Here is a 20,761-nt window from a genome sequence, read left to right on the forward strand (position 1 = left end):
TTATTGTTGAGAATCGTCTCAGCTACCCCCCATTTCCGGCTCCTACGCGAGTTTTCGGACACCCTGTAGATCAGTATAGCTGCGCTGAGTTGAGCTTTGTAGTAAGTTCTCGTTTCGTTTTGGTGTGGATCGCCAGTGGCGCTGCAGAATGACCCAGAAAAATGAAAAGAGATACCCACCTACGTTAGCGATCCTTTGTCTATGCGTACTATTACCGAAAGCTCACATTATTGTTTGGATTACTTATTCGATTTATTTGTTCTCTGGCATTTAATATTCCGAGCAATATGACACGCTATTGTTAAACCTCTATCAACCAGAACGTTTCTCGAGAGATCTGAACCTTTTAGTGATACGATGATCCATTGTCGAATAATTTTATCACGTTCACTCACTATTAGTATGCGTACGTGATACTAATAGTGATACATATTTCGTGTAAATGAAGGTGAGCGTACATGTATGTAAACTCGATACGTATGTGCACGTTGAGTCAATCATTATTTCTCATAACCTTTTTACGAATACGGAATATAGCAGATGCAATTAGACAATCTTGAAAAGATGTGGTTAAATCCATACGTCTTGTAGCCGGTAAGAGGCGAAGATAGTAGACGTATACCATATTCGATGGAGTGGACCGTGTTCTCGTGACTTTTTTTCCTCGAAGTAGATTTTTTCCCTAATATTCGCTTTGCGAGACATTTCATTCGAAACTCTAGTTAAACGTGTAATATCTACAGTGCATCATATCATGGCCTCGTCAAATAGAAAAATTCAAATTGGTTCTGCATGGTTTCAAACGAAAATTAACCTAAGGCCACAGCGTCGAGGTATCCACCACGTTACCGAAGAAATATTAAGAAGAATCCCAGAACTCTGCGAATTTTCTGTTGGAATTTGTCACATACAAAGTGAGTGAATCTTACGTTATGAAATATATTACGAAGCGCTGTTTCAAAATGGTAATATCCAAGTTTAGATATCATAGTGTTTTATTATATTTTCTTTATTTCCTTGCTTAACATAATTAAGGACGTTAGGATCGCTTAGCGTACTTATATAGAGTATGCTTGTGTTTATAACCAATTCATTAAACAAGAGCTTGGTTTATAGCACACACGCGCGACGCACACAACGTATACATACAAAATTAAAACAATAAACACTTGTTGTCCCATCCCTTTTAATTTTTATTAATTTAAACTCCCATGTTTGCTATAAGATACTTAAACCGGTGTCATTGTGTCTTACCTAATAAATGAAAGACAGACTTTCACGACAAATAGTTTTTAAAGCATTCATGTACACTTATGCAATAGGAAACAAAGAAGATTATTCTGATTACTTATTCAATTATTAAAGTTAATTTCTATCATTATATAATCTATCATTAATAATAATTAAATACATTTTTAGTTTGAATTATTAAATAGACTTTTCCTCATAGAATTTTAAAAATATTAAAATTTATACAAGAATAATAAGAAAAGTTTTTTAGGTATTCATTTGTGATTTTCAGTTCTTCACACCTCAGCGAGTTTAGCGTTAAATGAAAATTGGGATCCAGATGTTAGAGACGATGTGGAAATGATGCTTAATAAAATAGTTCCTGAAGGTTTGGCCTATAGACACAGTTGCGAAGGACCAGACGATATGGTAAGATCACGAATTGTATCTATAGTTATTGAAATGCGTAATACTTGCGTTTCTGCAAGAGTACACAATTATTTAAAAATCTTCATGTCATTAAATTGATAACTGTTTAAAAGAGGGCTTACTCCTCTAGGGAAATATTTTACTAATCCAAGGAAGGTGTCAAGAATATTTTTAATAGAAAAAAATGCAGCTTAAGTATCTATTATAAATATATTAACCATTGAAGTTTTGTAACTGTAGATATATATGTTTTTCTTGTATCAGTGTAAGCTGTTTGAAATCTATTCGCATTATATGTAACTGACATTGACCCATCATGTGATATTCATGAACCTAATGTCTATGTTGACCTGTTACATAACTGAAAAATTTAATACGCTTGTAGCAGTTAACTCTATATTATGGTATTCAAGATAATTGAAAATCTAACCAAAGATTTATCTCATTTAACGAGTATATCAATTCCTAAATTTTAGATCAAGAAAATTATACCAATATATTATCTGAATTTTGTTTTGAATTTACTATTTTCTATCATATTATTTGTATTATATAGTGCATTAAATAGTAATGCACTTAGATATAATAAATATTAAATTTACCTTCTTTCCTTTTTCATTAAATAATATGTTTGTCGTAAAAGAATCAGATTTTGTCTACAATATAAATTTTTATATATAAATTATTATAAAGTTATATAGTTTTTTTCATAATCGCATTATTTATAGCCAGCACATGTAAAAGCATGTTTTCTGGGTTCTTCATTGAGTATTCCAATTACCGATGGCAAATTAACCTTGGGAGCATGGCAAGGGATTTGGCTGTGCGAACACCGTAACGATGCTGGAAGTCGCAAAGTAGCTATAACATTGACTGGTTGTCTCAGGGATCCTGCGAGTAGTCCTTTGAGTCCTGTTAGTCCTATCGCTTCTACTAGCAGCTAGGACCACTCACACCCCCAACGGCGTAGCAAACGTCAACTGGGCATATCTACATCCAACTATTCGAGCTAGCAGCTGCTTAATTTTAGTCATATTCTAAGAGTATAATTAAAAAAAAGAGTGTATGGATACTTTAAAAGTATACACGTAAATATACATCTTTATATTGTGGACCTAATTACAATATTCATTTATATTATGGAATTTAGTCGTTTTGTCGATAAATAATTTTTAGAGGTAATAAACACTATTGACAATATTTATTATAAATTCTCATATCCGTGTATAGAAATAATACGTTCATTTGTATTTTAATAGACCTATAAATAAATAATAAATTTACATTTGGTGGTTTTGTTTAGACTACAATGAGGTACGTATTCGAAATTAAGTTAACAGCAGTGGTCAAGAGACGTGGTTCATTAAATATAACGTTATTAAGTAGTTGCAAACTGCCAAGGCAAGTGTATATCGTATGCACCCAGAAAGATGAAAAACGAATTAGTGCAAGTATCCAGCACTCTTCTACATTGCTCTTAGACAAAATTAATTTAATGCATTCCGATATAATGCGTCCAATACTCCGAATTTAATTACATAGCTTTATTTAAGAAATCCTTTTGTAAAAAAAAAAAATGATTAATGAAGATAATGGCATTAATAAATGCTCAGCAGAGTACTTGCATTATTTTTTACGATATGTAAGGAAATCTCAGCTGGAGTATGTGCAATATGTTAAAACTTTCTAACTCACTGCTTATCATAGGGTAGGCATTTCTAATGACGTTTCCATTGCATTGGGGGTGTACATAGATTATAATCGACACTTCTTTGCTGTGCTAATATATTTCTACTAGAGATATTTACATAAGATATAATAATAGGTTGAACATGTGGGCAAATCAGTATGAAAGTAGAAGTCAGTTAAGAAATTCGTCAAATTATGCAAATAATGAGTTAGTATTATTACATCGATAGGTATTTACTAATACAAAAAAATGTAATATAGAAATTTTTATTAATCTAATCGAAATATGTGAAATGTCATCTAGGGATCTAGCACTGCAAAGAGTTGTAATAAAAATTATTTATAATGTTATTAAATAACCAAAGCTTATCACGGGAGCTTGTTGACGTATCTAATATATACTGTTAAGTAAACAGTTGATGTTAGTTGTTAATCTTTCTCATAAGTAGCATAAACTGTCGTCCATTATGATTAATGGATGTGCTTTAATGTAAAGTACCCAATGCAGCTCGTATAGCTTAAAAATTAACAGCTCAAAAATGTAGCATTATCGAAAATTATAATAATTAAGATTATAAATTTGTAGCAAATTATAAGTTTCTTTTATCCATAATGAGAATCATGGATCAGATTGATACGCTTTGCTAATATTCCAAATTTAAGAAACGATAAAAACTCACGTGCAAATTTTTCATGTCTAACCACAAAGGCTATCGAATATGTAAAAAATATGAGCATAATGAACATTATTATAACACTTGATTTAAAAAACAGTTGATACTTTATCTTGTAATTAACATATATATGTAATAACAATTTTCTAGTTATCTACTTGCATACCAAGTTCATTTTATAAATTAGATAATTGGTAAAATATCATAATTGCAAGGCAATTACTGTGAACACTATTACGATACATTTTACAATTTAACGATACATAAATATATTTAATCCCATCTTAAACATTTATAAAATAATTAGAACTCATATTTAATTTTTCAATAAAATTTCATTAATCTTTCATTAGACTTAGTATGATAATACCTTATTTTAAATACTGATGGAAATGCAACTAGTGCTTTTTTAATGTACTTTTGTAATTTTTTAAAATTCAAATCTACCAACATACATCAATAATTTATATAAATAATATATATTTGTTTTGAGCCTGCGATGAGAATTGTTCGTATTACGTTAGACGCATGATTAACAATTGTCATGTAATCGTTATTATTATAAAAAAAATTACAAGTTTGACAATTTATAAACATTTAATTCATTAGCTGAAATTATGAAATAAAGAAAATTTAAACCTTATATTTATCATGTGATTTGTAAGAAATTAACAACATATACTGGCAAATTAATCGAAACTAAGATTCTATAAGAAGATAACGCATAAATTATAAGTGATACTTATAATGTTATTTTTTATTTATACATACAACATACTAATTTGGTATGGTTTCTCATTTTTTGAGAAAAAAATTTTCGTACATTATTCCAACAAACGATGTTAAAAAAATGTTGATGTAATATAATTGTGTGTACAATCTGCAAAGTTGTTCCAACGTTTCTTAATCTTTTTCCTATCTGTATAAAAGTCAAATGCTGTACTCATTAATCTAGTGTCTTTTGACAATATCCATATTTTATCCCATGTGTAATGTAAGATTAAATATTATTAAATCATACCTGTAATGAATGGTTTAATGAAAATATTGACAAGAAATGTTAAAATGTAATATAGTTTTGTGCAAAATATTTCCTATAAATATTTCATACTTTTTGATTTTTAATACTACTTTACAATTTATTTAGACATTACAAAATCCTTTTATCATTTAATAAACTTCTTTATTATAACTTAGTGTAAGCAACAACGACAAAGTTTAAATTTAATGTTTCAAAACAATTTGAAATTGCATTATATCTAAATATTCAGCTACCAATCTGACACATTTGTACTAAGATACTGTGTAACGTTTAAAATAATCACAGTTTTCTAATTTATTAATTAAGTTATTCAATACTTATACAAACTTCTAAATAAGATTCCATTAATTTTTATTTAGCTGGATATAGTGGACCTGCATCATTAAATAATAAAAATTTAATATGTTAGAAAGGATCACATGTACGTGTTGAGTACTGCTACATATAAATTTAATGTTACTAATTGTACATATTAAATGATATTTAAACAAAAAAATAATGAGAATATCATATATATATATATACATATATATGAGCCAGTGTAACGAAATTTAATTGCAAATGTTGTATATTATCTTTAAAACATAGACAGATAAGATTGTTTGTATAAAATAAGAATCATGGTAGATAATTATGCTACTTGAAAAGAACTTCACAATATGAAAGAAAAAAATATATGATTATGCATCTGATCGTTAATATGACTTTAATTTCTTCTGTTTACTATACTTTATGTGCCAACTTATTTGCTTGTAACTATAAATATCAGAGTATTAATTTGCATTAATGAAGTTGTACCTTGTAGATAAGAATTCTTTATTTGCACAATATTGACAGAATTATCCTTCAAGTGTTTCCCTTCCCGTTCAATTTTTATAAAATTAAATCTTAAATGTGGGTTCGATTCGACAGCCAAGAATAAAAAGATTAGAATCGACGAATTCTGTGAAAATCTACCTTGGGTTTAGAGGATTAAGTACAGGTTACCAGATTGCTGTTTCATTGCATAGTCAACACATTGAAGTCTCTATATTTATTAGTATAAACAGTATCTAACAATATTGATATTACTAACATTAAAAATCTTATTGGTATTAGCACCACTAGTACTATAATAATGCGATTTTTTTACATTTGAAAAAGTTTATAAAAATTTGATTTCTAAGTCTTTACGAGATGGCACTTATCCATAATGTGTCACATTAATAATTATATTTTTTGTAAAGAAAAAATATAACAGGCAATAATAAATTTGTAAGTACTCGTATCCAGTTTGTTAAAATATTGCACTTTTATATTTCAATTGTTATCTAGTCTTTTACTAAATGATATGTATCCTGAAATACAAATCACTTTCATATTGTATTGCATGACAGATGACAGTCCATTAATGTGTGATTTAAATATAAAAACACGGTGAAAAATATATTGTATTAAAACGCTGCGATCTCGTTATCGTTAACAGCATTTCAACAGTCTTTACAATGTACCAATATGATATATAACATATAGCAATCATTGTAATAAGCAATACATGTTTATAAAGCATTATACTCATAATACATATGATGGTCATTAAATCTATGCGGAAATCTATCTATTAACATTGCTTTCAGAACCGTAGTTTCGACACTTACAATGTAATATTTTACACATTTTCTTCCATATTTTCTTTTTGGATCGAAAAACTTAATAGATATTTGTATGGCATGACAGTATGAAAATGTATCGATCCAAACTTATTACATTTACATAAATTTTATATGTACCAAACTTTCATCAATGCTATCATTATCTTCCACTTCGAAACGATTGCCGTAGACTTCATTTAAAAATCTTAACATTGATAGAATTAAAATGTTACAATGTTTAATACGTATGTTTAAGTAAAATACTTCGAAAAAAATATATTATGATTATATATAAATTGCAATGATCGTTACTACACTATTCGTGTAGATTATGTAATCTTCCTCGATATGATAATAAGATCCTTGATATGAGATTGATATTGCTTTACTTTATTTTCACAACTAAAACAAATATTTTTTTTTTTAAATGATCATCGCTGCACATCAGATCTATTATAAATATATTTCGATAAAATTATATACGTTCGTTGAAAAACAAGGAAAATGAAAATTTCGTAAAAATGAATTGTGTATTAATAAAGAGTAAGAACGACATTTTCATATTACATTCGAGGTGGATCTACAAGTGTTATTGTAGAAAAATATAAGTTTAGTTAGATGGAAGGTTAAAAATATGATTGGCAATTTCTGGCAAAGGCTTACCATCTGGCTTACTATTATCAGACTCATTAAATTCTTTATAATTTTCAGGTATCGGATGTGGTCCTGGATCTCTTAAATCATTCGCTCTGTCTTGCACCTCTCTGAACGATGCTTTAATATTATCTAGCGCGGTACCTAATCCTGTTTTGATTTGATTAAATTCTTGTGTCACTAGTGAGAGTCGCCCCAAGAGATAATTTAAGTTCTCGTCGACTTCCGTCATTCGTTTTGTTATTTCGCCCACCTACACGTGTAAATAATCACTGTAATACGTTTAATTTCACTTAAGTTTAATAATTACCTTAGTTTCCATCCCACCCATGGTAGAAGTTGTACCATTAACATATTCTTCATTTTGTTTGTGTAATTTATCTAATGCTTTAGCACTTTCTGTCATTTGCTGATACATGACATTTATTTGCCTCCATACCTTTTACAAAATAAATGTTACCAAATGTTTAGAAATTGATTATGTAAAAGAGTTAACGTTGAATGATTACCTGGTTCATTTCCTGTTCCATTTTCGTGGTCAAATTTGCCAAAGCTCCATTCTGATTGTCCATTATGTCATTTGATATTCCATCGAATCTTTGATTTAAAGTGTTATTGATATTTATACCTTGCGCTTTCACTAAATCTCCTACTTCTAAAAGAATTTGATGTACTCCGTATTCGACTCTTTTTTTCGTATCTAAAACATGATCAGCCATCGAGACCATTACGGATTGACCCTTTTCAAGATCATGTAATTCTTGATTTACACGTTCCGCGTTATTTGCCAAGTCCATTCTAAAATCTCAGAATACTCAATAAGGTATTGTTATTATTAATATTAGTTTTCTTTTAAATCGTTAGTTTATTTATAATATTCCTACAAGACTACACATATAGAAATATCGTAAATAGACTATTTTCTGCTTTAGACACAATTAAAATTTGCAGTATTATTTGTTGTTAAGGATATATAGTTATACAATAATGTTACCTCAAAGCTCCTACTGTGTCTTTAGATTCATTTCTAGTCTCTATTAATTTATTTTCGATATCATTGATTCCTCGCGTAACAACATCTTTTAAAACATGTTTGCTTTCTTGTAAAAGTGTTTGAGTTTCATTGTGAAGAGTTTGAATTTCACTAATCCTAATTAACAAAGATTTAATTAACAAAGAGTTATATTTATAAAATGTAAGAAATTTGTAACATCGATAGGTATTGTACGGTCGTTGTAATTTTTAAAATCATCAATAAATAATAATACCAACGTACCTTGGTAATTCTCTAATTTGATTGGTAGTATTTTCTAAAAGTTGTTGTATAGGAGGTAGCATTTTCGTGTACTGAGTAATATTAGAAATCATATCGAAGTGTGGTTTGATATGAACCTCTAGTTCGCCAATTCTTGAACCGGCATCCTGGATCTATAGAATATTTAATTTTAACATGTTTATTAATTTTAAATTGAAAAAATATGTTTACCTCTGTCAATAATGCTTTTGTTACTCCAGTTTGAGCATTAGCAGTTTCTTTTAATTTTACTGCCTCGGATTTAAAAGTTGACTCTGCTTTGGAAATCCTATCCATTAACATTGATTCGGTTTTGTTTAGTTGGGCGACAATAGGAGAGACAGTGCCAATAGAAGGTACCGCAGTGTCTGATCGAGCATTTACTTCCGATACTTTATTTTCAATATCCGTAAGCCATCCTTCCAAACGACTTTCTAAATCTTCTAATGCATCAACAGTTTTCTGCATTTGTATTCTTTCTCGTTCATCTCTCTGAAAAAAAAAAAAACATTTTAATATTATTGTTTATTATCTAATTCTATTAAATATTAAAGAACGTAATTTTATATAAGAAACATTATAAAATCAACTGCTATTTATGCTACAAATTATGTTCGCAAACTTTAACTGGTTTTTAATTAGTACGATGTTCTATTAATTCGAAAAAATACCTGGGAAATCAATTGTTCAATTCCAGTTACTTTCTCGTCGAGTTTTGTTAGTTGTGATTTTAAGGTATCGACTGTTGACATGCGTTTTGTCATGGCAGTTATTGTTTTTTTTAATTGTTCACCCAATTGACGTTCTCGTGCTTCGTGACGCTCTAATTTTTCAGTATTCTCGCGCATCATATGTACTAAACTTAACATTGCATCTTTGATATCTTCGTGTCTAAAAAGGAAATTGTATTTTTAATTAGCAAAATTCTGGTCGTAAAAATGAAATAGCGATGAAAAACTTACGTAATCTCTCTAGTACTAGAAAAATTGATACAAAGTAGCTGCAAAAGTAGTATTAAAATATACTTCATTTTTCGAATATGGTCTCAAGTATGGCCAGTAATGAACAGGAAAAAATATCTGAAATAAAAAGGAATTAATTTTATTCTACAACATTACCCAAATTTAATTTACCTTTAAATTGATTGTGTGAGAACTATATCATCGCTGTAACTACCAAAGTAGATGCTATGTCTTTAAAATGAGTGGAATGCTTCCTTTGGCCAATTAATTGAATATGTTGTTATTGAGATAAGAAGCAAAGAGGTCATAGCTGATGACTCTTTGATGAGTAAAAGCATCTTTGTTGATAAATTACAGTAATAATTAAAACTTACAAACCCTATGAGCAAGAACATTCTATTTTAACAATTAAATAATAATTAATAATTTTGTTGTGTTATACTATCTTTACATCTTATACTATTAATTACATTGAATTATGTGTATGTAATTGAAAGGAGTGGGGGATGAAGAGAGAAAGAGACAGTAAGATTATTATTTGTTATGTATACAAGTAGAAAAATAGATAAAGCAGGATAAATGTATTTTAATTATTTCTATTATATTGTCATCATATTGTTACATTTAATAGAATTTGGACATATTTTACTATTATGTTTCAATGAAAATACTTAAAGCTTTTCACTACACAGTACGTCACAAAGAGAGTTCAAATTTTAGCTATTTATAGATCTACAGATGCACATCAAGAGCCGTCTAATGGAGCCATATGGTCCATGTAAACCATCTATTTCAAGTGCAATTGATTTATCTTATTAATGTTAACAAACTTGTATATATAGTTATGGGTATTTAAAAATGAAATACTTTATTCATCAATGAAATAGATTAACATTCATGAACTATTAGTTTAGATACCATTAGGAGTGAAATTAATTGAACTTATAATTAGAGGCTACTTTAAAAACAAATAAGTGAATTCAAATACTATTTTTTAAACAAATTTTGTTGTATTTTAATTATAAAATTTTCTATGTGTTTGTACATGTATACTACATATATGTCATACATTTTTTGCAATATTTCTTTCTTTTTAATTTGATGATATCATCTTATAGGAAATTTTAAACAATATTTAAAACAAAAAACAAACTAATAGTTCAAATTAAAATTTACATGCAAGTACGAGTGTCATTTGTTTATATAAAATGAATATTAAATCTTAACGTATAATTGTCTCATTGGAAACATTAGAGTGCATATAAAATTATTTTTATATTTATTTCATGTTTTATGTGTAATTATTATGAATATGTGTCTTGTTATGGTTTCTTTGTCTTCTCACAACGTTGTAATTAACGATTGTTTCAAACGCTAAATTTTGTCCAGACAAACAATTGAATATTCATAAATATTAAGCAATTACAAAACACGTATTATCATACTTTAAGTACCTCTAATCTATCATTCCATGGCATAATTATTAACACTGTACTTGGACCACCATTTTAAACAGAATCGAAGAGTTTATACAAAGTAAATCGAATTATATTAAACAATACACAAAATTGAAAGCTCTCTTTTATATATTTTAATTACACATCACGTTTCAGAATTAAACTATTTAAAGACCGCGTTACGTTTTCATTATAAAGAATAAAAAAAACAAAATTGTGAAGTTTAACGAGACGTTAAAACAATGTATTTCGACGAAATATACAAGGGAATTCTTTAATATTCGTTCTTATAAACATTAACGATATCAACTGGAAATCAATTTCTGACAAAAATCGTATAGTCGAGAAACAATTAAATAAATTTGTATCATCAATGGAAATTGAAATAAGTGAAGACAATACTGGCTTTTACTTACGCGAAATAATAATTGTATTCTATTCCTTTGTGTAAAAATGAATCATGTATAAGACGTTCTGTTTCCTTATTCGATCAACGAAGAACTGTTGTGTGTCGTATCATTAGCGAAGTACACATTTGGATTTTTAAAAAACTAAACTTAAAGTATATCGTTCTATACAGCGACGAGCAGCGGACGCTTTGGGTACTAATAAAGTGCATCTGCGAGCTGTATCATTGAACTATTGGTATAGTTCAGTGATCTGTACTTACAGTTCGTTCCATAAAGCAGGGTTCGACACGCTTGCTTCATGGAGCAAGCCAGCACTGAGCGACTTCCCCCACTTTTATACTAGTCCGCTTCCCCGCTGCTCCTAGCACTGACCAGCACTGACTGCGATAGTTTCGCGAAGCGTTATGAACAGAGTGAGAGAATACGGAGAGGCGGCCTTGTGGAGGGGAGGACCGCAGTGGATAGCAGGGCAGTACCACGAGTGGGAGGAGCTCCAACCATGTTGCCTTACACTACAGTGCAGTGATGGACATTCGTGGGATTTTTCCTGATCATGCGCATTGAAGCGAGCGTTGCAGTCCTCACTGCTGTATACACTTATTTAGAATTTAGGGTACCATTGGATCCCAGTAAGGAACAAAATATAATGTTCTCTTCTTTTCCTCGATGATTCGTGACGTGGACGGCTGCGGTTCATTATCCATTTTTTTTTTAATTTTCTCTAATATTACACTCACGAACACTAACACTCTTGTACTTAATTTGTCCGTTAAAAACGCGGGAAAATTGCACAGGCCTCTTAAATGCACTTCCTCTGGCGGTCCGGATACATGTATGGTAGCAGACGACATGTAGCTGTGACGTCAGCTTACGCATGCGCAAAAAGGAATTCCTCGAAGGAAATATCCCACGAATGTCCATCACTGCTACAGTGTCGAATTCTGCCATAGCTCAAGTATTCCACAATCTTTCTTATATACTATACCTAGAAAAGATCGACAAAGTTTCGTTTGCATTCAAAACCAGGGCCGGCGCAAGGCAGGTTCAGTGCGTTCGCCGGAACCCGGCCCCCCGTTTTAAAAGGCCCCGCGGTCTACGAAAAGTACTGAATCAAAAGGCACCGATTTTGATTAACTTTTTACAGAATGATGATACCATTAACAAATATAAGAAATTTTTTTAGTAGCGCTGATTAAATTGAAAGGAGTGACAAAAATCATCAAAGTATTATTATTTAATATTCATATTACAAGAAATATATAATATGCAACAGCATTGGTAAATAAATAATTCTTCGTTGTAAAATTTAAGTGTAGTATTTGAATGTAAATCCAGGCCCCGACAAATTTTTCAACCCGGCTCCGCAAAAGGTCACGCTGGCCCTGAGTATTCCACAATCTTTCTTACATACTATACCTAGAAAAGATCGACAAAGTTTCGTTTGCATTCAAAACTATCACTTCAGGCGATATCGGATGTACGTTTTATTTAAAGTGGTTTCATATAAATAGAACCACAATATCACTGTCCTTTATCTTGAATCTATTAGGTGGACTCATCGATAAGGTTTATCTCAAATTCTGCCACAGACATGAAGCTGAATAGTAATCGTTTAAACAGTCTGTCCATTGACATTACGTATTAGTAAACTACTGATTAATTAAGTACTGTTCAAACGATTATTACTATTAATAAGAGAATCTCATTAATCGTGTCTGAAAAATATGTATTGTATCAAAACTGTATGGTCTCGTTATCATTAACAGCATTTCAATAGCTTTTACAATTTACCAACATGATATATACCATACAGCAACCATTGTAATTAGAAATACATGATTATACAGCATTTTAGTCATAATACGTATGATAATCATTAAATCTATGCGAAGATTTATGTATTAACATTGAATCTGATTAATCGTGCCCAAAAGCAGCCAGGTGCTTATCGTCATGGGTCTGATGTATAACGGGTGAAAATTATGAAGCATTTCTAGATCCATGGTCAAGATACCAAAAGTTCCATTTAAAAAATATTGTAAATGTTACACCCTTTAACTATAATATAACTAATATAACTAATGTAAGTAGTTGTATTTATCGTCTATGAAATAAACTGTATATTTACATCATATCTTCAAAGTTTCATAATTTCTATTAAATGAAAATATGCCAGAGAACTTCTAATAAATAAAAATAAATTTAAAGAAAGAATTATAGTCATTTAGAACGATTTAAGGCGATGCAAAGTATGCATGAAAAATGCAACAAATTGAATTTAAGTTCCGTTTACATCGTCACTCTTCCTTTAAAGACGATATGCTACTCTCTTTAATCCTAAGTTCATGGTTAACTTATATTGGTTATGTAGCTTTAGTTCCTCATGTAGTCCCATGTAGTCACAGAATGCTACTGTGGTTCGTTTATGGGTTATTTTGCTTAGATGGTTATTTCTTTGAATAAACTATTTATTTACGAAATGATTAATTTACGGACATCTTCTGATTAATTATACAAAGATGTACAAACTTTGTTTAACATCAGTTAGAAAACGGATCTCCTCGCATGGTGTTTTATTAATGCCAAAACAAATAATTATGCAGAGTTCAATAAGGTTGTGCTCTTACTGTAATTTCTATCATGGGAAAGTATCAAAAAGTATGTTCGCTAATGTATCTTCATGATATTTCATAGTTCTAATTGCTCGTTAGAAGTAGACTGTTACTCGTTTGTGCAGCTTCAACCGCTTGTTTACAAATTTTTGAAATCAGAATACTTATCGAGAATGTACCATTTGATTTATTACATATAATTTTCACGTGTATCGTTCGTTTAAACATTATAATTTTCTTTGTTTCAATTATATTTATATAAATTTCATTAAAGATATTTATGGTATGAAAATGGGTAGAGTGAAATGTTCTTATTCAGTACACAATAATAGTTAATGTAATTGTAATTAGGTATAAATTACGAAATATAGATGCACTTTATAAAAAGAAATGTAATACATCTACGTATCAAAGTATAATAAAACAAAATAAAATATATACAAAGTATAATAAAGTGTAATATAATCTATGAATTATACATAATTTTGTACATATTTATAAGTGTTTTAATTGTTTGTAATGTGAATTTATTTAATTTATAGTAATGCACCATCAAATTCGTAATAATGCTACAACGGTAAAGCTATCAAGTGATTCTACAATAAAGAAAAAAGTTAAGCAAAGGTCAAAAAAATATTCTGAATTATTGGAAGGTAAATGTTTTATTAATAATTTATTGAAACTTGAATAGCTTTTCAATTTCAATTATTTTCATTGTAGTATCAGATAAAGTAACACAGAATAAAAGAACTACAGGAAAAGATCTAAGAGTCTCTAATATATTTAAGCTTGTGGATCAACCTGATAATGAAATGGATGAATTGCACGAAATCAATGATACATATCCAAAACATATAAATAAGGACGACTATGCGTTTTACAACAATAATATTGACTACAATATTGTAAATATATAGAAATTTGTTTACTTTGCTGATTATTTATATAATATATTTATCAATTTTTATTATCATGATCATTTACAAAAAAAATAACAGGAAGACACGACACTGTCTAACAACATAATAAATTGTGAAGACCTCTATGATGATATAGAAGAATCTGACAAATTTAAGAAAGGACCTTTAAATAAGAAAGGAAATAAAACTATGAACACATCCAAGATGTAAGTATAATAAAAATGCAATAATATATATACATATATATTGTAACATTTTCATACGAATGCGACATTGTTTATCACTGCCTATGGTCAGTTTCGTTCTTTACATTCATTTAATTCTCGCTCTACGTTACTATACCAGTAGTCCGTTGGGGGCCCATTGACTTTATTATAGTTTGGGTACCTTGGGATTGCTAGACCCATACTGTAGCTACATTTACAATCAAATGTAGCTATAGCCTCTGTGAGTTCTATTACACTAGAAGATGACTACTAAATGCGAAGTGTACTTATTAAGAAAAGGAAACGACTTAGTAAATACTAATTGTACTAAATAACTTTTGTAAAAATATTTGTTTGATAGTTCAATGAGGTATATAATCATTCCATACCGATTATTAGACTTATTAGATTATTACTGCAATTGATAGTAATGATGTTGCAAAGAAAGAATATTATACAAATAAATTATCATGTAGGAAGAAAGATTCTCAGGACATACAAAAGAATTCTGCAACAGTTATTAACGAAAGAACTGTGGAACTATATATTGAAAGTTTGTTAGCGCACATGCAAGTTTATTTAAGTTGCGGAATGTTAAGTAGAGCAACCAAAACATTAATGAAATACAGAAAATATAAGCAACACAAATTTAAATGTGATCAACAGATCGAACTTTATAATATCCTTTTAGAAGCTTATGCTTCTGAGGGAGATCTTGAGAAAGTAATAGAATTGTATCATATGATAAAAAAAGATTCCTTAAAACCAACACCGCAAACGTATGTATATTTGTTTGATGCTCTTGGAAGAAACAATATTGATCTAAAGCAGAAAGGTAATTACATTTTGTTAGAGCAATAGTATATTCAAGAATTGACAATACATTGTAAAAGGTTTTCTTTTTCTATGCAGCACTGATGATAAGAGTTCAATGCGACATGAACGATAATAATATATCTTTTAATGACATCTTTACTAAATCGCACTTCAAATGCGGTCAACAAAACACTGTACTCAATGCGATTAGACATCTAAATCCAAAATTTAATCCATCATATACTACGTTAAATACGGAATATATGTACAATCTTTTAAGCAATGTTTTTAAGAGGAATGACTATGAAAGTCCAGTTAAAGGTCTAGTAACAATCGATGAATTAAAAGATTATTTAAACAAGCAGCTAGAAAACGAATCAGCTCTCGAGGTGCAAATAAAAAGCATAGAAAAACCCAGCCTAGAGACAGGTGTTTCTAAACATGTATGTTATTATTATCCTCGTTTAAATTAATATTATATTTAAATTCGATTGTTCTTTAAACAATAGTTTCGAAAGTATCTTACTTTTACTAGTTGCACCTATAAGTTTGATACAATAGTAACTGACCTTTTTTGTTAAAATTAGAAAGAAAGGTTGATTGAAATAGAAAACTACTGGAGAGAAATAGCATCAGCAGCCTTTAAAAGGAATTTAAAGAGTTTAAAAGAGAAAGAATGTCGATCTAAATCTTTGACGGTGTTATGGCCGTTTTTCGAAGTATTGAATGAAGAAGACTACGTAAACGCTATATTACGAGAAATTAAGCATATTGCTCATGGTTCAGAAACTTATAGCACATCTCTTAAGCTGTTACATGTTGACTTAGGAAAATTTATATTTAGGAAATACGAGGTATATAAATATTTATATGATTTTGCTAATAAAATAACAATATTTTTAATTTATCGTTATTTATAAAGTAAACGGAAATGTATTTGTATTACTAATTATTTGATATTAATATGTAAATATTGTTTAACACTTTTTATTCTTCACAATCATAACTTGCAGATTAAAATGAAAAAACAGACTGGAGTAATAGATAAAATCGTTAGCGTTTATCAAAAGTATCTGGAATGGTATCTAGATCCTACAAGCGTCCCACAATTAAAAAATATGAATAATCGTACTATATGGCAACACTTTGAATGCGAGCAAAAGGAATTTGGTACATCTTTAGATACTATATGCATCAATTGGCCTTCAGATGTAATCGCAGCTATTGGCAAATTTTTGTATAATATTATCTTAAACGATATAATAATTCAACCTGACATGTTCAGAGGACCAGAAGTTAAATGTTCTATTCCTGCATTCTATACATTATTCAGAAATAGGGGGAATTATTTAGCAGAACAGGTTTGTACATCGAAAAATTTTATTATAAAAATATTGTTTTAATTATACATTAATATTATGTATTGTAATTATAGATTAAGTCTCATCCTTTAGTATCGAAGTTGTATAGGGACTCACAGGTAGATATGCTAACATTTAGTTCGATTCTTTTACCTTCTTATTGTCCGTCGCGTCCATGGACTTCCATTTACACAGGAGGATACCCTTTAACTAGAATTGAAATTGTAAGAGCTGCAGGTTTCTCGGTAAGTAGATAAGTTCCCCATAAATAAAGTAGAAAATCGTATTTAAGATTATAATATTAGAGGACCCAAATGTATGCTACATATATCTAACATAATATAATATATATGATATATGTGTTACGTTTACATAAATTGAAGTCGTTTTTCAGGATAATCCATGGAAAAGACTTGTAAATACTCCGCTGGAACAGTTGCATCCTGTATTAGATTCTTTAAATCAACTCAGTGGTAGTCCATGGATAATTAATTGCGCTATACTTGATATCGTGATCGAAGTATTTATAATTTCAATATCTTTCTAATTATTCCTTATAACATCGATAAATTATAATATTTACGAATAACACACGATTTCCTGTCATTTAGATATTTCAACGTGGTGGTTCCGTAGAGTTGAACGTTCCTCAATCAATTTCTGTATTGTGTCCTCCAGCTTCCATAAATAAAACTGCTACGTCTGAAGAAAAACGCAGTGCAGCAATATCAATGGCAAAATATAAGCAAAGAAAGTATGAAATGTACTCGTTGTGGTGTGATTCACTTTATAGATTATCGATTGCTAATCACGTAAGTACTTCATTATTTTTTTAAACAAAATTTTTAATCTTTCATAGAAAATTAGTAAATAACATTTAATTCGGCGCTATTTAAAATTGTATACACTTAATTTTTTATTACCTTCAAAGTTTAGAGATAAAATATTTTGGTTGCCGCATAATTTGGACTTCAGAGGACGAGTTTATCCTATTCCTCCTCACCTAAATCATCTGTCATCTGATCTGGGTCGTTCTTTGCTCTTATTCGCGAAGGCTAAACCTTTAGGTCCAAATGGATTGGATTGGTTAAAAGTTCACGTTATCAATTTAACAAGCTTAAAAAAATCAGCTTCTATTAAAGAACGTCTCGCATACGCGGACGAAAATATAGAAAACATATTAGATAGCGCTGCTAAACCTTTAACGGTAAGTTATAATTTTATTGGAAATAAAACTATTACGAGTTTGTTTAATGTTTCGGATTAGGTACACGGCTACAGGTTTACACATTTCTATCGCTTAGAAGACTTTAAGTAACTTTGAATATGTATCGGTGTCGGTATTTATATGTTAAAGGGTAAAATGTGGTGGGCGAAGTCAGAAGAACCATGGCAAACTTTAGCAGGATGTATGGAGATAGCGAATGCATTGAAAACGCCAGACATAGAGAAATACGAAAGTCGGTTTCCTGTGCATCAGGATGGAAGTTGCAACGGTCTTCAACATTACGCAGCACTTGGCAGAGATCAGATAGGTGCCGAGAGTGTCAATTTATATCCGTTTCACACACCAAAAGATGTGTATTCCACAGTTGTTTCTATGGTAAGATTTGCACATTATAAATATATAATATAAATATTTTTGGGAAAAGTATTTCGCTGCTTATTAGGTCGAGAAACGACGACAGGAAGACGCTGAGAATGGCAGTGCAATTGCGAAAGTGTTAAAAAATTTTGTGAAGAGAAAAGTTATAAAACAAACAGTGATGACGACGGTATACGGTGTAACAAAATATGGTGCAAAAAGTCAAATAGCAAAACAATTGAGGGGTGAATAATTAATTTCCTTACTAAAAATGATAAGTTTACATGTTTCTCGACTATAGTTCATTATTCTTAATTCACATAGACTTAGAAGACTTTCCGGAAGAATTTATCATGCCTGCTAGTATATATTTGACCGAACAAACATTTACTACTTTGAGAACAATGTTCGAAAGCGCAAGAGAGATTCAGGATTGGTTCACAATGTGTGCTCGAGTTATTTCATCTGTTTGCCGTGAAAATGTAGAATGGACTACACCTCTGGGCTTGCCCATTGTACAGCCTTACATTAAGCAGCAGAAATATATAAAAAAACCTCTCAAAGGCAAAGAGTTAGTAAAAATTGATAATATTATAAACACATATACAGGATGGATTAGATAAAGTATTACATGTACTTGTCGTCGCGACACTACCGTGTCTCTAGATAAAGTAACAAATCACCAAGTAACTCTACCAAATTCTGAAATATCAAAAAGAATTTATTACTTTCCTTGATTAGTATGAAGAACTAGTAACACTTTATGCGACTATCTATACAAAATTGATTCTATTAAAGTAAAAGTCACGTAATTTATATTTGTAGTATACCAGATACTTTGAAACAAAAGAATGCGTTTGCGCCAAATTTTATACACTCTCTGGATTCAACTCATATGATGCTTACTAGTCTACATTGTAGACAAGCAAACATTGATTTTGTCTCGGTGCATGATTGTTTCTGGACTCACGCTTGTACCGTGGATGGTATGAATAAAGTGAGTATAATCTAAAATAAGTGATTTTAGACTTTCAGGTATTACTAACATTTTTTTTTATACGTTTCGTAATGCATAATCAATATTTTTTATAGATATGTAGAGAACAATTTGTCGCTCTTCATACTGAACCCATTCTCGAGAATTTAGCGGCGTCTTTTGTACAACGTTATGAACCGATTTATATGTAAGTAATCTTCGTATTCGTAAGAGTAGTATTTCGTTCAGGATTTAGTACAAATGTTATTTTTACTAAAATAATGTTATGCTAATGTTGTCTTAAAACAGTTTAGAGTGTCATATCTTTTATTACAAATTTTATCTGAAAACACTTAAGAAATTTAGCATAATAAAATTTACATACTAACCTATATTTAAAATGATTGCAGGACACTACAGAATAGATACAAAAGTATAGAAGAGATACGTGAATATTTAACTAAAATACCAAAAAAGGGCACTTTTGATATAAAACATGTCTTGTCATCTACTTACTTCTTTAGTTAAAAACCATTACTAGCACTTTCTATGTACATTAATGAGAATAATAAATCAAACTTAAACATTATCTAGAAATCACTAGATCAGGGCTGTCGCCTTAGTTCTTTTGGATAATTCCTACTCAACCCTGCTGTAGATCCTTGGTATAATTCTTAGTTTATATTTATATTACTGTATTTTGGTATCACAAAAATACTTCTTTAACCATATGCGTTTACTATTTATGCACAGTTCTTATAAAATGTACTTTATAAATACGTGTGTTTACTGGTTTTGTTTACATTTTTGATC

At 29.8% G+C, this 20,761-nt stretch overlaps 3 protein-coding genes across 9 annotated transcripts; 2 read left to right on the forward strand and 1 right to left on the reverse strand.

Moving 5' to 3' along the window:
- The first annotated feature begins 168 nt into the window (after window positions 1-168).
- LOC128896032 (UPF0047 protein YjbQ) lies at window positions 169-4,665 on the forward strand. 4 transcript variants are annotated; one of them, XM_054159166.1, is made up of 5 exons: window positions 169-448; window positions 538-669; window positions 744-914; window positions 1,523-1,659; window positions 2,388-4,665. In XM_054159166.1, coding segments are annotated over exons 2-5 (525 nt in total). In that variant the 5' UTR covers window positions 169-448; window positions 538-668; the 3' UTR covers window positions 2,604-4,665. The 4 variants fall into 4 exon arrangements, with proteins under 4 accessions (XP_054015141.1, XP_054015142.1, XP_054015144.1 ...); XM_054159167.1 differs by having other exon boundaries at window positions 541-669; XM_054159169.1 differs by lacking the exon at window positions 538-669.
- Window positions 3,424-11,700, reverse strand: LOC128896016 (cytotardin). 4 transcript variants are annotated; one of them, XM_054159130.1, is made up of 10 exons: window positions 11,479-11,700; window positions 9,606-9,722; window positions 9,315-9,534; window positions 8,836-9,135; window positions 8,626-8,777; window positions 8,344-8,499; window positions 7,859-8,147; window positions 7,660-7,788; window positions 7,359-7,602; window positions 3,424-5,043 (listed from the first exon to the last, which is right to left on the reverse strand). In XM_054159130.1, the coding sequence occupies exons 2-10, from the start codon at window positions 9,671-9,673 to the stop codon at window positions 5,033-5,035; spliced, it is 1,569 nt and encodes a 522-aa protein (XP_054015105.1). In that variant the 5' UTR covers window positions 9,674-9,722; window positions 11,479-11,700; the 3' UTR covers window positions 3,424-5,032. The 4 variants fall into 4 exon arrangements, with proteins under 4 accessions (XP_054015105.1, XP_054015103.1, XP_054015104.1 ...); XM_054159128.1 differs by lacking the exon at window positions 3,424-5,043 and adding an exon at window positions 6,083-6,401 and having other exon boundaries at window positions 11,479-11,699; XM_054159129.1 differs by lacking the exon at window positions 3,424-5,043 and adding an exon at window positions 6,083-7,097 and having other exon boundaries at window positions 11,479-11,698.
- Window positions 11,701-13,911: 2,211 nt separating this feature from the next.
- On the forward strand, window positions 13,912-20,551 carry LOC128896007 (DNA-directed RNA polymerase, mitochondrial). The gene is made up of 18 exons (XM_054159114.1): window positions 13,912-14,130; window positions 14,627-14,737; window positions 14,805-14,989; window positions 15,083-15,210; window positions 15,687-16,045; window positions 16,123-16,469; window positions 16,614-16,880; window positions 17,040-17,387; window positions 17,462-17,632; window positions 17,782-17,907; window positions 17,999-18,199; window positions 18,319-18,594; window positions 18,745-18,990; window positions 19,058-19,217; window positions 19,297-19,543; window positions 19,798-19,969; window positions 20,065-20,156; window positions 20,359-20,551. Exons 1-18 carry the CDS (start codon window positions 13,992-13,994, stop codon window positions 20,474-20,476), a joined length of 3,693 nt encoding a protein of 1,230 aa, XP_054015089.1. The 5' UTR covers window positions 13,912-13,991; the 3' UTR covers window positions 20,477-20,551.
- Window positions 20,552-20,761: the final 210 nt, after the last annotated feature.

This window comes from Hylaeus anthracinus, unplaced genomic scaffold, assembly GCF_026225885.1.
Source record: "Hylaeus anthracinus isolate JK02 unplaced genomic scaffold, UHH_iyHylAnth1.0_haploid 5, whole genome shotgun sequence".
Taxonomy (NCBI): Eukaryota; Metazoa; Arthropoda; class Insecta; order Hymenoptera; family Colletidae; genus Hylaeus; species Hylaeus anthracinus.